This window comes from Lutra lutra, chromosome 16 (genome assembly GCF_902655055.1).
Source record: "Lutra lutra chromosome 16, mLutLut1.2, whole genome shotgun sequence".
Taxonomy (NCBI): domain Eukaryota; kingdom Metazoa; phylum Chordata; class Mammalia; order Carnivora; family Mustelidae; genus Lutra; species Lutra lutra.
Genome location: NC_062293.1, coordinates 15,355,436 through 15,371,696, shown reverse-complemented (window position 1 = coordinate 15,371,696; position 16,261 = coordinate 15,355,436). Strand labels below are relative to the sequence as shown.

The following is a 16,261-nucleotide window of genomic DNA, read 5'->3' as shown; positions in this document are numbered from 1 at the left end:
AAAATGCCATTTAAAATATTTTTTAAAAAACTTTACAAAGCAAGCAACATTTTATCAGATGAAGAGTGCCTTTTTTCTTTTACATGGATTGTAAGATTTTCGTTTATTTAGAATTTTATCTTGCAAGAGCTGATATTCTAGTTACTTAATAAAATCTTTTAAATTGTGGTCAACTTTCAGGGAATTGCCATCCAATCTGTGAATTTTGAGGGCTTCTAAACTACCTCTCATGGTATATTTTTTGCTAACTGCCATTTAGCAACTCTACCCCTTATAGGCATCAATATATTTGTGGCTACACTTCAACTTCAGTAAGACTTTGCATACTCTTTGGGACACTGACTTCAGCAAATATTAGGATAAGAATTTTACATGGGCGCCTGGATGGCTCAGTGGGTTAAGCATCTGCCTTTAGCTCTGGTCATGATCCCAGAGTCCTGGGATCGAGCCCCATGTTGGGCTCCCTGCTCTTCAGGGAGACTGCTTCTCCCTCTCCCCTCTGCTTGTGCTTTCTCTCTCAAATAAATAAAATCTTAAAAAAAAAAGATAATTTTACAGAGAATTACAGGATGGAATTCTAATTGACATCCATTGCTGTTTTCGTAAAATAGTCAGCCTCAGTGTGATAACTGCTATAATACAGTAATTTATAAAGTACCACAAGAACACAGAGGAGGGAAGCATCTGAACTCAAAGGAGGAGGGTAGAGGCGCCTGGGTGGCTCAGTCAGTCAAGCATCTGCCATCTGCTCAGGCCATGATCTCACAGTCCTGGGATCAAGCCCCATGTCAGGTTCCCCTGCTCATTGGGGAGTCTGCTTCTCCCTCTCCCTCTGCCCCTCCCCCTAGCTCTTGCTCTCTTTCTCTCTCAAAATAATTAATCTTTTAAAAAGGAGGGGGAGAGGGTAGAGAGGAATAGAAGACATCACAGAAAGGGATGAGCGAGAAGTCACAAGAAGGACAGAAAAAAGAGGAAGGAGGCACCAAGAAGTGAAGGAACTTGGCATGTTATTGGCATTTCAGCATGACCAGAACCTGGGGTACAGTGACGGCGTAGTAGAAAATGATGTTGCAGGTGATACCGAGGAGCTTCTGTGCTCTGATCGTATTAGGTTTATTTTGTTGCTAGTCAGTCTAAGCAAGAGCTGTATAACCAGATTTGCAGGTTAGAAAAATGGCTATATACTCATCCATATAGGATGAACTGAAGGAGGAGAGCCTGGAGTTAGAGAAAATAGTTCATCAAAAGCTTGTGGTATTATGCAGAATTATAGGGAGCGAATCAGCAGGTATCGGTAGAGTTGAGAAAATGGCTTGGGAGATTTTCTTCTTTTATTGCCTTAAAAAGTAACATTTATTAGATTTTTTTTTTAATACAGAGAAATACAAAGAAGAAAACAAAACAGAGCCGTAATTTCCTTGCCCAGTAGTTCCTGCTGACATATTCTAGAAATTAAAGATTCATATGTGTTACATAATATATATATAAATCAAACAAAAGTTCAAATTGGAACAAAAAAAATAAGAGAAAAAGCCACTCCTCTCTCCATCTAGTACCCCTCTCCAAAGGTTACTATTACTTATGAGTCTTTAAAGTATATATGTTATACATATAATATCCAGATTATATATGTAATACATAATATATACCTATATATGATTATAATATATGTAAGAGACATGTGAGGTCAAAAAATCAGTAGGATTTACAGAGGGAGAAATGGAAACATACGTTCTTACAAAGGTATACACCTTTATTTGTTAATAGCCAAAAATTGTGAACATCCCGGATGGCCCCCAGCAGTTGAATGGATAAACAAATTAGAGCATATCCTTACGATGGGTACTACCTAGCAGTAAAAAGAAATGAACTATTGATACTGCAGAAATGCATACAAGTTTCAGAACGGTTACAATGAGTGGAAGAAGTCAGACAAAAAGGAGAATATAATATAGGATTCCACTTACAAATTCCTAGAAAACACAAATTAATTCATAGGCACAGTGCACCTCTTCTCACAGCACACCCATCTGCATGTGCTGGTGTCACCCAGCTCTTGGTGTTGCCCGTGGGAATTCCGCCTCAGAGAGCAACTCCAGTATTGATACTCTGGCTTTTGCTTTTCTTCTGAATAATGAAAGGTCTTTCATCTCTGACCTAGATATCTGATGTCTTCCGCCATCCCAATTTGTTAGAAGTAGAGTAAGATAACAGATCCTTCCTACTTCCTGGCAGTGAGATATGACTGTGGGCATACCCACAAAATTAAAAGGAATGACAATACCACATGTTAGTGTGGATGTGATGCAGTTGAAATTGTCATACGTTGCTAATGGGAGTGTAATAATAAACTGGAACTAGCACTTTGTAAAGGTGCTTGGCAAGGTCTATTAAAAGTGTCTAAAGCTGTTTATGCATGTTACCGAAAACCTATCAGTTCCACTCCTGCATAGAATGGCCATCAAAAATAAATCCCCAGGTGCCGGGCTGGCTCAGCTGGTAGAGCACATGACTTTTGGTCTCAGGGTCAGGCCCCGTGTTGGGCATGGAGCCTACTGGGAAAAAAAAGTCTTTATATTCACCAAAAAATAACTAAAATAAATATAAATAAATGTAAGAATGTTCATATCTATTTTATTCATAATACCCAAAAGCTGAAATCATCCAAATGTCTGTCAACAGTAGACTGGTTTAATAAATTTTATACAACAATGAAAAAAAATGTTGTAGCCAAGATAACATCATGGAGAGGGCATATTATATGAAATATGTATATTTATATGAAGTGTAGAAAAATAGACAAAACTATGTCATTTCTATGGTGATAGAACTAAGATAGTGGGTACCTTTGGTGGGAATGTCAAGGGAGCCTTCTATATCTTGATTGAATGGTGGTTGCATGGGTGTGTACACATATAATCATTTATTGAGCTATGCACTTAAGATTTATATAGTTAACATATATAAGCCATAGCTCAATTTAAAAAAAATGTATAAAGTATTTAGGCTTCTGTCTTTCTAGAAGAATTTTCCCTTTGGTTTAGAAATAGTGGTTCTTGGTGACATAACTAGGTCTTTGAAGAAATACCTATTTTTAGTGTTGATTAAAAATCACCTAGGGGGCGCCTGGGTGGCTCAGGCTGTTAAGTGTCAGACTATTGATTTTGGTTCAGGTCATGATCTCAGGATGCTGAGATCAATCCTCTTGTCTGGCTCTGCATTGGGGGTGGCGTCTACTTGGGATTCTCTCTTCCTCTGCCCCCCACCCCTCTCTCTCAGAATAAACGAATGAATGAATGAATATATACGTGTGTGTGTGTGTGTGTGTGTGTGTGTGTGTGTGTGTATAAAATAACCTAGTAACTTCAACAAATGGATAATTTACTTAAAGTGTTCCACGTGTTCAGACCATAAACCTAGGATCAGTACCCAAACTGGCCAGAAATGATTTTAATTGCTACCTTAGTTCAGTGTTACCCTAGATAAAGTCCTGAAGCAGCAGTCTCTATGTGGATTTATCCTTTTTTTAAAAACAATTATTTTGAGTTATGTTTTACATATCATAAAATTTACCCATTTTGAATAATCTACCCAATTTAGTAATTTATAGCATATTTACTAAGTTATGCAACCTTTACCATAAATCAATTTTAGAACATTTCATCATCCCAATAATATGTCGTGATGACATGGTCCTCACGTCTATTTAATATTAATTTTATTCCCTTCCCCTGCCCCAGGCAGCCACTAATCTATTTTCTATCTCTGTAGACTTAACTTTTCTGGACATTTTGTATAAATGTAGTCTGTGGTCTCTTGTGTCTGGCTTCTTAGCATCATGTTTTTGAGGTTCATCTATGATATAGCATGTATCAAAAGTTTATTCCTTCTTATTGCAAATAGTATTCCTTCGTGTGCCTGTACCACATTTTATCGATTCACCAGTTGACAGGCATTTAGGTTTTTTCCAGTTTTTGGCTATTTTGAATAGTGCTACTATGAACATTCACATGCAAGTCTTCGGATGGACATATGGCTTCATTTCTCTTGGATAGATACCTAGGGGTGGAAATGCTGTATCATAGGGTAAATTTATGTTTAACTTTTTAAGAAATTGCCAAAATGTTTTCTAAAGTACTGCACCATTTTACATTCCCACCCATAAGGTATGTGTGGATTCCTCTTTCTCCACATTCTCTCTACCATTTGTTACTGTCTTATCTCTTACTATCATTACTTGGGTGGGTGTGAAGTACTATCTTGTTATATTTTTAATTTGTATTTTCTTAATGACTGATGGTGTTGATTTTGTGTGCTTATTTTGTGTGCTCATTAGTTATTCATATATTTTTTTTGGTAAAATATCTTTTCAAACCCTTTGCACATTTTCTTGTTGGATTGTTTGTCTTACTGAGTTGTAAGCATTTGTTGTATATGCTGGGTACAATGCTTTATCAAATGACGGGTTTGCAAAATATTTTCTCCAAGTCTGTTGCTTATCTTTTCATTTTTTCATTGATGTATTTTGAAGCACAAACATTTTGATAACATCAGTTTATCAAATTTTTCTTTTTGTGGATCATGCTTTTGGTGTCATTTTTTATCTTTTTAACAGAAAGTACACTGTTTATATCAAATACCACAAAATAATGATTTTTCTTTGTTATTAGAATTTGTTTGTTTTAAATTCAAGTATTGGAAAATATTTTCTGTACTCACTTAAATTCTTTCTACCCTCTTCTTTTCCTTCTCCTACCGCTCCCCCATGTTCAAAAAAATAAAAGGGATAACATTAGCCTGTTTTGCTATGCCTATAGACCGTAACTATTGATTATTTTTCCATTTATCACAGTGTTCATACCATAATTAGAGCCTTTCTGGCTAGCACAGATTTTCAGATTCTTAAGTAGTACTGATCATGTTTGCTCAAAAAAAAAAGGGTAAAAGGTAAATGTACCATCAGAAGCCAGATATATCAGGGGGTTCCTGGGTGGCTTGGTTAAGCGTCTGCCTTTGGCTGAGGTCATGATCCCAGGGTCACTGCTCAGTGGGGAATCGGCTTCTCTCTACCCCCCTTGCTCCCCCAACTTGTGTGCTCCCTTGCTCTTTCTCTCCTCTCAAATAAACAAATAAAATATTTTTTTTTTAAAGTTTAAAAAGGAAGAGAAAAAAAGAAGCCAGACAGATCTGTCTTGGAGAATAGGATTTTATACTCTCTGAGTAGTACAAATTGAATGTATTAGAGTATGAGCATACTTAATCAGAAAATTATTTTTTGTCATTGTTGAATGTAATACAAACAAATCTAGTGTTGCCTACAGTGCAAGTCATAGGTCAGGGAATAGTTTATATTGGATTGTTTTCTGTATCTGGGAACCATGGTTTCAGTATCCTCACAAAGAGGCAGGAAAGTGAACTATAAACCAGAAGACTCCATTATCTTCAAAATTTAATAGGTTATAGGTTGAAAATGTTTCCAGAATGTAGAGAAATAAAGTTACTTTTACAGGAAATTATCCTGCTAACGTGTAATGTTTTATAAATGTTTGGTAAGACCACAACCTCTGATAGTTAAAATGATTAGGTATCTAAATCATTTTTTAAAACAATTTCTTAGCTGTGGAGGGTCAGCACTCGATATAGCTCTAGATATACTTATTTTCCTTTACTTTCTAATGTGCACATATGAGTGGTTCCCCAAAGTGTGGGAAGATCAAATACTCAAATCTCCTTGGTGAACAGGAGTAACTGAGGATTTCAAATACGAGATATTTATTTATACTTATTAAATTATTCTAAGCATATGAACAGTTGAGGGAAAAAAATAATCCCAATTATAAAAGACCTTGTTCAAATCCAGCTCTTAAATTTGCCTTCTTTTTAAAACTTTATTTCAGTATAAATAATATAATTACTTTAGAGATGAAATAACATTGAATAATGATGTGAAAGTACCATTCACATCACTTCAGAAAATCTGGGGGAATAATTGTTTAAATGGTCCTTGCTATGTTATAGACTTTTTCCTACTTGGGGAAGAGAGTCACCTTCTTTGCTTGAGCTCGCTGGCATCCTTATGGGGCCACATCTTCTGGCAGGACCAGGAAATTGTCAAGGAATTATTTAAATTAATTTGCTGCATTGAATTCTAAAGAATAAAAATAACTTTATTATTCCATATAACCCTTGATTTTAAAAAGAATGGGAAGGACACTTTTGTAACACTTTACTTAGAAATAGGGTCAGTACATATTCAGATGTTTATGGTGATTTTACATTTAATTTTTTTATTTTTCAGCATAACAGTATTCATTATTTTTGCACCACACCCAGTGCTCCATGCAATCCGTGCCCTCTACAATACCCACCACCTGGTGCCCCCAACCTCCCACCCCCCACCCCTTCAAAATTCTCAGATCGTTTTTCAGAGTCCATAGTCTCTCATGGTTCACCTCCCCTTCCAATTTCCCTCAACTCCCTTCTCCTCTCCATCTCCCCTTGTCCTCCATGCTATTTGTTATGCTCCACAAATAAGTGAAACCATATGATAATTGACTCTCTCTGCTTGACTTATTTCACTCAGCATAATCTCTTCCAGTCCCGTCCATGTTGCTACTAAACTTGGGTATTCATCCTTTCTTTTTTTTTTTTTTTTTTTTTTTTTTTACAGCTTTATAAACATATATTTTTATCCCCAGGGGTATAGATCTATGAATCGCCAGGTTTACACACTTCACAGCACTCACCATAGCACATACCCTCCCCAATATCCATAACCCCCCCTCTCCCAACCCCCTCCCCCCATCAACCCTCAGTTTGTTTTGTGAGATTAAGAGTCACTTATGGTTTGTCTCCCTCCCAATCCCATCTTGTTTCATTTACTCTTCTCCTACCCCCTCAACCCCCCATGTTGCATCTCCTCTCCCTCATATCAGGGAGATCATATGATAGTTGTCTTTCTCCGATTGACTTATTTCGCTAAGCATGATACCCTCTAGTTCCATCCACGTCGTCGCAAATGGCAAGATTTCATTTCTTTTGATGGCTGCATAGTATTCCATTGTGTATATATACCACATCTTCTTTATCCATTCGTCTGTTGATGGACATCTAGGTTCTTTCCATAGTTTGGCTATTGTAGACATTGCTGCTATAAACATTCGGGTGCACGTGCCCCTTCGGATCACTACGTTTGTATCTTTAGGGTAAATACCCAGCAGTGCAGTTGCTGGGTCATAGGGTAGTTCTATTTTCAACATTTTGAGGAACCTCCATGCCGTTTTCCAGAGTGGTTGCACCAGCTTGCATTCCCACCAACAGTGTAGGAGGGTTCCCCTTTCTCCACATCCTCGCCAGTATCTGTCATTTCCTGACTTGTTAATTTTAGCCATTCTGACTGGTGTGAGGTGATATCTCATGGTGGTTTTGATTTGTATTTCCCTGATGCCGAGTGATATGGAGCACTTTTTCATGTGTCTGTTGGCCATCTGGATGTCTTCTTTGCAGAAATGTCTGTTCATGTCCTCTGCCCATTTCTTGATTGGATTATTTGTTCTTTGGGTGTTGAGTTTGCTAAGTTCTTTATAGATTTTGGACACTAGCCCTTTATCTGATATGTCATTTGCAAGTATCTTCTCCCATTCTGTCAGTTGTCTTTTGGTTGTTTATGGTGATTTAAAAAAATTTTTTTTCTGAGCTTTGAACTCACCTGCAACATACATGGAAAATATATATGTAAGGAAATTTTTAAAACAACCATGTACTGGGGCACCTGGGTAGCTCAGTCTGTTAAGCATCTGCCTTTGGCTCAGGTAATGATCTCGGGGTCTGGGATTGAGTCCCGTGTCAGGCCCCCTGCTCAGCGGGGAGACTGCTCCTCCCTCTGCTTGTGTTCTCTCTTTCTGTCAAATAAGTAAATAAAATCTGTAAAAAAAAAAAAAAAAAAAAGAAAGAAAGAAAGAAAGAAAGAAAAAACAACAACCATGTACTCATTATCAACTATTAAAATAGAAGTCTGATTATTCTAAGTATAAATATATTGATCCCTTAGTTTGGTCCGAAAGCTGTCTACTTTTAGAAACATAAAGATTCAAATAAGTGAAGTCTATACTTACATGTATCATTTAAAAGCTCCACAATATACCATATATGAAGGTAGTGCTATTTACTGAAAATAAAAACTTTTAACTTGAATGACAAAGTGATTAAAGCTGAGTTTCGGCAATCTCTACTTTCAAGGCTTGAGTTTTTCCTAGAGTAGTTCGGTTTTCTGAATATAAATTCAGATGTATAGACTCTACCTTTAAATTAAAATTCTAAGATACAGAAAATTGAAACTACTGTCTTTTATTGTTTTCAAAATGTAAATCACTACCGCATGTTTATTTTTTAAGCCTGTTGTGCTGAAAGGAATTAGAGAATTTGTGGACTTGCGGTTGCATGGCAGAAATTATCGGAGAGTAGGATGTCTGTGATCTCTTAAAATGAGATTGGCTGGGAATTGGAGGGATGTGGACAGCAGGAGTAGTCACTTAGAGCAGCTGTCCTCATTGCTTTGTGTGAAAATGAGGAGTCTGTCAAGGAAACATATAAGCAGTGAAAGTCAGTGAAAATACAAACTCTCACCATCTACTTGCTAACGTTTGGAGCTGCACATTTTCCTAAGAAAAAGATCTTAAGAATCAGGTAAATGCAAAATGGGAATCTTGGGGGATTTAGGTGAATCCAATCAGAAGCTGTAATGAGGATCTTATGAAGAAGAAAATACGGGCTTTTCAGCAGTCAGAATGTTGACTTTATGAATCAAGGGTATAAGGACAGCACAGTGGCTTCTTGCCCAGACTGTAGCAAACATAATGTCATTCCAAGCTCCCTGCTCAGGTCAGCCAGAATGACAGTCGTGCTACTAAAATCTGTTAGTACTAGTGACAACTGATATAAGAAGAAACAATTCAGACTGGTTTCATACTCAATATAGAGTTGCCTCTGGAATGTTTTGTACCAAATGCTGTCTGCTGGATTTTTTTCTGCCCACTTATTTGTTAAGTTATTTTGACTTCAAAAAGTATGTCAGTTAAATGTTCTATAAATGAATTAGCTGTTCAATCCTATGAGATCTCAAAAAATACATAGATGCTCCCTTTTTCCACTTCCCTCTTCCTTCTCTGAAAACAAGGATTTTTAATGACATAGATTTTACTTAGAGAGATTTTACATAGAAGTTTACTTTTTAAAGCATTTTCTTTTCATGTAATTTTTTTAATTATATATTTGTTTTTCTTCTTTCTTTCGTTCAGTCCGACTTACCTAATTATCTCCTATGCTAAAAATGTTCATTAAATATTATAGTATTAATTTAACTTGATGGAACTCTCTCAGATAAAACATGCTAGGACAGTTTCACAGTGAGAGTACCACTGTGAGGTGGAAACACGTATGTCCCTGTAGATCTGCCATTGGTGTTTGTATGTGATGAAGATATTCAAGACATTGTTGCCTTAGCCGCCTCCTTCATCCTTAGCTTTCAAAACAACCCCATAAGACAAAACCTAATTTGTCATTCATTGATCATTTAAATGTGGCCAGAACACAGAGTGTATGTCAAATACAATTATTCAGTTATTAGACAAGTGTTTACTGAATATGTACTGTATATATAGCAGGCGCTGTTCAAAACACTTGAAAAACATCAGTAAACAAAACAGAAATCCCTGCCCCACCCCATGAAGTTTACATTCTGGCCAAGAAAATAAAATAAATGCAATAGGTAATTTATATAGTATGAAAGAAAGTGTTATCTGCTATAGAAAAAAGTAGAAGAGGGACTTCAAGACAAGTACTTCAGTGGTACTTGAAGGAAGTTTATATAAACATCATTGGAGCCGAGTATATTATCATAGTGATGTCTGGTAAGCATTAAACAGAGCAATGAGGAGGATGAAGCTAGAGCCAGACATATATCTAAATCTAGGTAGGACTGGCTGGAATTCAGTTCTGTATTAAGCATAAGGTGCAGAGTACTTTGATTTACTCTGAGGGGACAGGGTTATCAAAGATGAATCAGACATCACTTTCTTGCCTTCCAGAACCTACTGTAACAAAGGAAGACAGCAATGTAGGCAAGTAGCTGCATAACACAGATTTAATTAATATATGCATGTGGTTGCTAAAGGGGAGAAGCAATTAATTTTGACTGGAGGATCAGTCAGGGAAGCAGAGAAAATGTAACTTGAGCAAATTTGACAGTGAGATGTTTGACAAACTAAACAGACTTCTCCGAAAGTGGCTTACAAATGGAAGACGTTCAAGTGATCATGAGGGAGAGTACACCTATACAGCTAGTGGAACAAAGGGCCACAGCTAACAGAATTTCAGGTCTCCTGGCTCATCTTTCCATATTTGTCTCATATTCCTTTAAATAATGGGCAAGAATTTTGAAAATGATGAGGCAGTGAGAAGCAAAGTAAGACTAAGGAGAATAGTGATTTAATAAGGGATACGGGCAATGAAAAAAACATGTTGGATTATTTGATAAAGCTGTGATAGATTCAGAGATCAACAAAAAGAAGATACTGGTTGCTAAAATAAGAAAAAGAACAAATATTTTAGTAGACTTAAGTAGCACTAAACATAATTTATTTGCAATCCAGATTAAAACAGTAGTTCCCCACCGGCTGATTTGAGGTCTGTCTGTGCCCTGAATCAGGCTTCAGAGCTCTTGCACTTGACACCAAAGATCACTGTTCTTCCTTAGTTCACTGGTTGCCTATGAGTATTTGGATTTGTAGAGGAATGAACCATTCATTCAGCTCGATAATTACGGTATTTGCCTTTTTCTCCTAATGTCATCTGACTGAAATTGAGACATGTGCTCGTTCCAAAATATCTTTACTACATTTCTTGGTTTTGTGAAGTAAAACAATAAAACAACTGATGTCCATTTTCCAAGGAATTAAGATGGTAAAGATTTATTTAGCAAAGCTTGTTAAGTTTACACTAAACGTTTCGATTTAACAAATGCTGCCAGCAGCTCTTTTGGAATAGGAAACTGATGCTGTGAAACTGAGGCTGGGGCTGGTAGTACCTGCCAGAAGGTCTTTTCAGTAAAGAGAAATTAAAATGGATTATCTGTTATTCAGATCTCTACTCAAAGTACAGATCTCATTCATCTATAAATCCTTAAAAGATTTATAGATGAGTATAATACAGAAAAATAATTTAGGGAAAAGGGCCCTTTTTTCCTTAACACATGTTGTTGCTATATCATTCCACCTACTGTTAAAGAAATACACATTCTCTTTTTATTAAAACGTATCAAACCATTTTAGTGCATTGACATTTTAACAAGACAACGTTGCTATAAAATTACATAATGTGCCATTAATATTGCCATAATGGTAACCCGAAACTAAGCACTCACCCAGTGGTTAAAGTTTCCATTTGAGTTTTATTTTAATGTGAGTAAAAGATTCTCATTGTCATTGATACTCTTTTCATATTACTCTTCAGTTTACCAGCTTTAGAAAGTACCTTATCTCGGGACGCCTGGGTGGCTCAGTTGGTTAAGCGGCTGCCTTCGGCTCAGGTCATGATCCCAGCGTCCTGGGATTGAGTCCCACATCGGGCTCCTTGCTCGGCAGGGAGCCTGCTTCTCCCTCTGCCTCTGCCTGCCTCTTGGCCTACTTGTGATCTCTCTCTCTCTTTCTCTCTCTCTCTCTGACAAATAAATAAAATCTTAAAAAAAAAAAAAAAGGAAGTACCTTATCTTTATTTTTTGTATTAAAAAAATAACAAATTTGGGGGCTTTTGTTTGTTCTCTTGTTTCTTACTGTGAAAAAAATATTTGAAGGGTGAAGATTATTAGTCCAGGCTATACCAGCACCTTCACTTGCTTTCTAAGGTCTCTGTTGCCCAGATTTGATTACTGCTCTTTGAAGCCATAAAAAACTAGGAGTTGAGGGGAAGTGACAAAGATGAAGAAGGGATTAAAAAAAATAATAAGCCTTTTAAGGAAGAATTAAATCTGTTTAAGCTTTAAAGACAGGGGGAAGGGGCACAATGCAGAGAGCGCTCACTGGACTGATGACCAGATAGCTAGCTGGTTTTGAGGCCTGGCTCTACCATGAAAGAGTGATTCACTGTAGACAAGTCACTCTACAGTACTAATCTGTAAAATGAAGCGGTTTGACTGGTTTGGGATCAACAGACATTCTATTAAAAGGCCAGCCAGTAAGTATTTTAGGCTTTGCAGGCCAATATGGCCTCTCTCGCAACTCTGTTGTAAATGAATACTTAAGGAACAGGCAAGGCTGTGTTTCAGTAAAACTTTATTTGCAAAAATGGACAGCAGGCCAGATTTCATCTACAGTCCTGAGTGTGCTGACCTCTGGGCTAGATGACTGTTAAGATTCCTTCCACATCTTTATTCTGTGGTATGGCTTTATTACCAACATCACATATATGAAAAGATTGTTGCTCCACTGCATTCTGTGGTGTATGGGTCAGGGGGTAGCCAGGATATAGAAACCATATTTTACCAGAAAATTTGATATGTAAAAAATGGTTGACTATGTTTAAATGAACTGAAAAGGTAAAAAGGAAACACAAGGTATCCTGGACTTAGCAACTGCAGGAAACAGCTAGCATCTCTGAGCCTGTGGGCACAAGAAGGGGCTGGGGTTATTAACCCATAGAAACTTGGAGGAAAGGCCCTACGAAGCTGAAACTCTGATTTCTGTGTAAGGGGCCCTGCTCAGCCTATGCTAATATTTCTCTGTTCCTACAAGGGCTCTGTGGAAATGGGAATTCTGAGGGCTCTTTTTTTCCCCTCTCCCTTTCTTCTTCTTCTTCTTCTCCTTTCTCTCTCCTTTTTTTTTTTTTTTTTTTTTTGGGTAGCTACACCCATATAGACAAAGAACTATACAAAGGAAAACAGACTTAGATTAAAGCAGGAAAGACTAATAAACATAAGAAAGAACTAATTCATGGAACCACATTAGAGTACCAGTGGGAATAGTGTAAGTCATTGTCCCCAGTGTTTTTAAATGAAAAATTCTGTAGTTATTTTTTCTGGATAGTTTTAGTTTCCGAATGCAAAGATCAAGATCATCTCTTGTTGCTCTGTTACTCTCCCAGTGGGAATGATGTAAGAGTCATATCTCCAGTGTTTTTAAATAAAAGATTAAATAGTAATCTCTTCTGCATCGTTTTAATTTCAGAATGCGGAGATCAAGATTATCTCCTACTCCTCTGAGACTCTCTCCCACTGATGTGTAATGTGACATTTGTCTTCCTTTTCTTGGTTTACTTCCCAAGACGAGCTTTCAGAGACTTTTATTTCCCCACAGAAACTATATCTATAAATTTGGAGAAGTTCCTTTTGTCTAGGTTTCTAGCAGACCCAAGTAACTGAGGTTATTGCAGTAGTTGAAGGACGAAGGGAATATATATCTCTTGAACATGTTCTCTCTTGTTCTTTTCTGTCTTTCTCTACTTCTATTCTGTTTTTCTCTGTCTTCCCTGTCCCCCCGTTTCAGCTCAGAGAGCACTTTGTGACTTTCTTTGTGCCACTTAGTCACAATCCACCTTAGATTGTTGTTTGTGTCTTACCTCAACTGGGGATACGGACAGTACTTCATTACAGCTCTGTAGCCAAGAGTGATCTCATTTTGCTTCCTCTCACCCACTCAAAACAGTCACCAGAGGTAAACTGGCAGCCATGCCAGGGAGGGCCTCAAGAACAGGGCCTGGCACACAATAAACTCTTGGTAAATAATTGCCATCAAAGAACTGAATAACCCCTGGCACAGAATCGTACATAATTAGCAACAAACTGAACCAACAGTTTAATTAATAATTTATAAGCTCTAAATGATTGTATTCTGACAGAAGTTTGGGCGTGTTGTTGTTAAAAACTGTTTTGTCTTTAGTGCTGATCCTTAGTTTTCTCACTTTTTGGTTCATTGTGAATGTTCCCAACAGCTCTCACTATATAGCCTTGCCAATACCCATGCATTTTCCTTCTCTCTCCTGTGGCTGGGTTAAAGGGTTTATACATGCAATGGGGGGCCTTATTACCTGACTGTGTTTGGAGGGCAACTAAGTGTTTCTTGGAATTCATGGACATTGGCAGTTCCCTAAAGGCTCTTTAGCAGTTCTCTATCTGTTGTCCTAGTGCCCATCTTTCCAAAAGATACACACACATGAAAATTGGTTTCAGAATGTTTTCATATTTCATTCTTTAGCATGAAGGGAAAATGTCGGAAACAGAGCTTCATGTTTTTCTTACAGCTCAATATAATTTGGAACATGGTTCTCCACTGATGATGTTTATGCCTTGTTCTGCAAGTGGTAGTTGTGACTCCAAAGAAGCAAAAACTAATAATTTTTGTTGTCAGGTACAAGTGTGTTTGCCAGCTTGTTGGTAGTACTTTTCATAACCTCAGGCAGTGGATAGCGATGAAGGAGCTGAAGACAACTCTTGACATTTTCTCTCCGCACGGGTTCGGGACACTGACGAGGACCATGAGTTCTGCAAACTCTTGGTAAATGTATATGCTGGAATAAGCTCTGATTCCCAAGTTTGGGAGATAGAAACTAACTGAAAGTGTTCTGAACTTACATATTCTGACTAAACTTTTCTGTCTTGTCAGCCACAAGCTCTGCCCACTTGGAGGACCTTGCTTACCTGGATGAGCAGAGACATACGCCTTTGAGAACTTCTCTTCGAATGCCAAGACAGAGCATGGGCGGTGCTCGCACACAACAGGATTTAAGAGGTTAGAACTACAGAAGGGCTTGGCCTGGTGATGCCCAGGCAAAAGTGGACATGGGCAGTAGGCAAAATGCTTGTTTCCTATTTCCACTGTTACTGAAGCCTCGCTTAAGAAATGAGCATGTCACCGTAGAAGAGCAAGATAAACACCAATACGTTATACTCATCATAGACATTGTAATTTTGAATAGTTGGAAACATTACCCTTGAAATTCTCCAAAGAAATAAGAGTAAAGGTGGTGATGGAGGAAACAACCTAGATTTCAGAAGTGGGTGTTGATTCACTTCAGCCCTAGTGCCCCTGGTGAGCTTGGTGCTAATGGTCACATGTTTCTTGGAGAATTCATTTTGTTTTCATCCTAGTGGCCATTTCCAGTGACATACAATAAGTTTATTTACTTGAGTTTTGCACAGTGCTTCTAATTCTCCCCTGGCAACATTTAAACCACTTATCCTTTTCCCACTCAGGCAACAGTTTCTTTACATTTTTTATGCATACTGCTCGTTTCTACAATCAGGAATCCAGTCTTTTCAAAAACTTTTTTCATTTTGTTGATCCTTTCCAAAGATAGTCTAGCTGAGAGACCTGTTAGTGGTATCACTGCTTGTGCTTCTAGCTTGTTCAAAATGAACCAGAACATTTCTGATCACCTTAACAGAGAGTGGTCTGCTTTCTCTAGTATGTCATAATCCAGAGTTCTAATATCCCAGGTGACTTTTTTTTAATTATATCTCCTAGATTATTTTCATCTTTCCTCTGCTCTCCTCCTCACCACTTGTCCAGTGCTAATCTGTATAGGCCAACATGCGTAACTCACACAGGAAGGGTTATATTCATGCCTGCTGTCCATTCTGGAAGTCATGGTACTGATAGTTTATCAGTGATGACCGGACAACTAGGAGCATAAAATAATTGGGTGTATTGCTGCAGTTACCAAACCTCCCATCAACTATAGTGAGTTGATGCCTGTCAGTTTTAGTTCCCAGTCCTATACATTCTCCTCACCATTTCTTCAGCTAAGCCACGTGCTAGTTGCTTAGTGTATACAGTTGTGTTTTTCCAGCCTCAGAAGTGGAATTCTATTTAGCAGTACTTAGTGCTGATTGGTTATATCCAAAGCCTGAATAAATCTAATCAAAAGACTGAATAAGTGATTTGTGCCAAAACCAGTATGCATAGCCATAATAAAGAAGTTTGGACACCTGATTTCACTCATATGTGGAATTTAAGAAACCAAAGGAATGATCATAGGGAGGCAAACCAAGAAACAGACTCTTACCTGTAGAGAACAAACTGATGGTCACCAGAGGGGATGGGCAGGATGGGTTAAATTGGGGATGAGGATTAAAGAGTGCACTTGTCTTGATGAGCACCAGGTGTTATGTGTAAGTGTTGAATCACTAAATTGTACACTGTACATTAACTGGAATTCAAATTAAAAAAAAAAAAAGATTGGATACAGCTATTGATCTGTATAGACCTTCAGA

General features: G+C 37.6%; 1 protein-coding gene across 9 annotated transcripts in view; it reads left to right on the top strand.

The window, feature by feature from the left end:
- The window catches only part of TANC2 (tetratricopeptide repeat, ankyrin repeat and coiled-coil containing 2), a 375,400-nt gene that overhangs the window by 245,406 nt on the left and 113,733 nt on the right, over nucleotides 1–16,261 (top strand). For all 9 annotated transcript variants that reach the window (XM_047706886.1, XM_047706885.1, XM_047706884.1 and 6 more), the window contains one exon: nucleotides 14,652–14,777. In XM_047706886.1, the coding sequence (XP_047562842.1) occupies nucleotides 14,652–14,777 (126 nt within the window). The remainder of the gene's footprint in view (nucleotides 1–14,651; nucleotides 14,778–16,261) is intronic.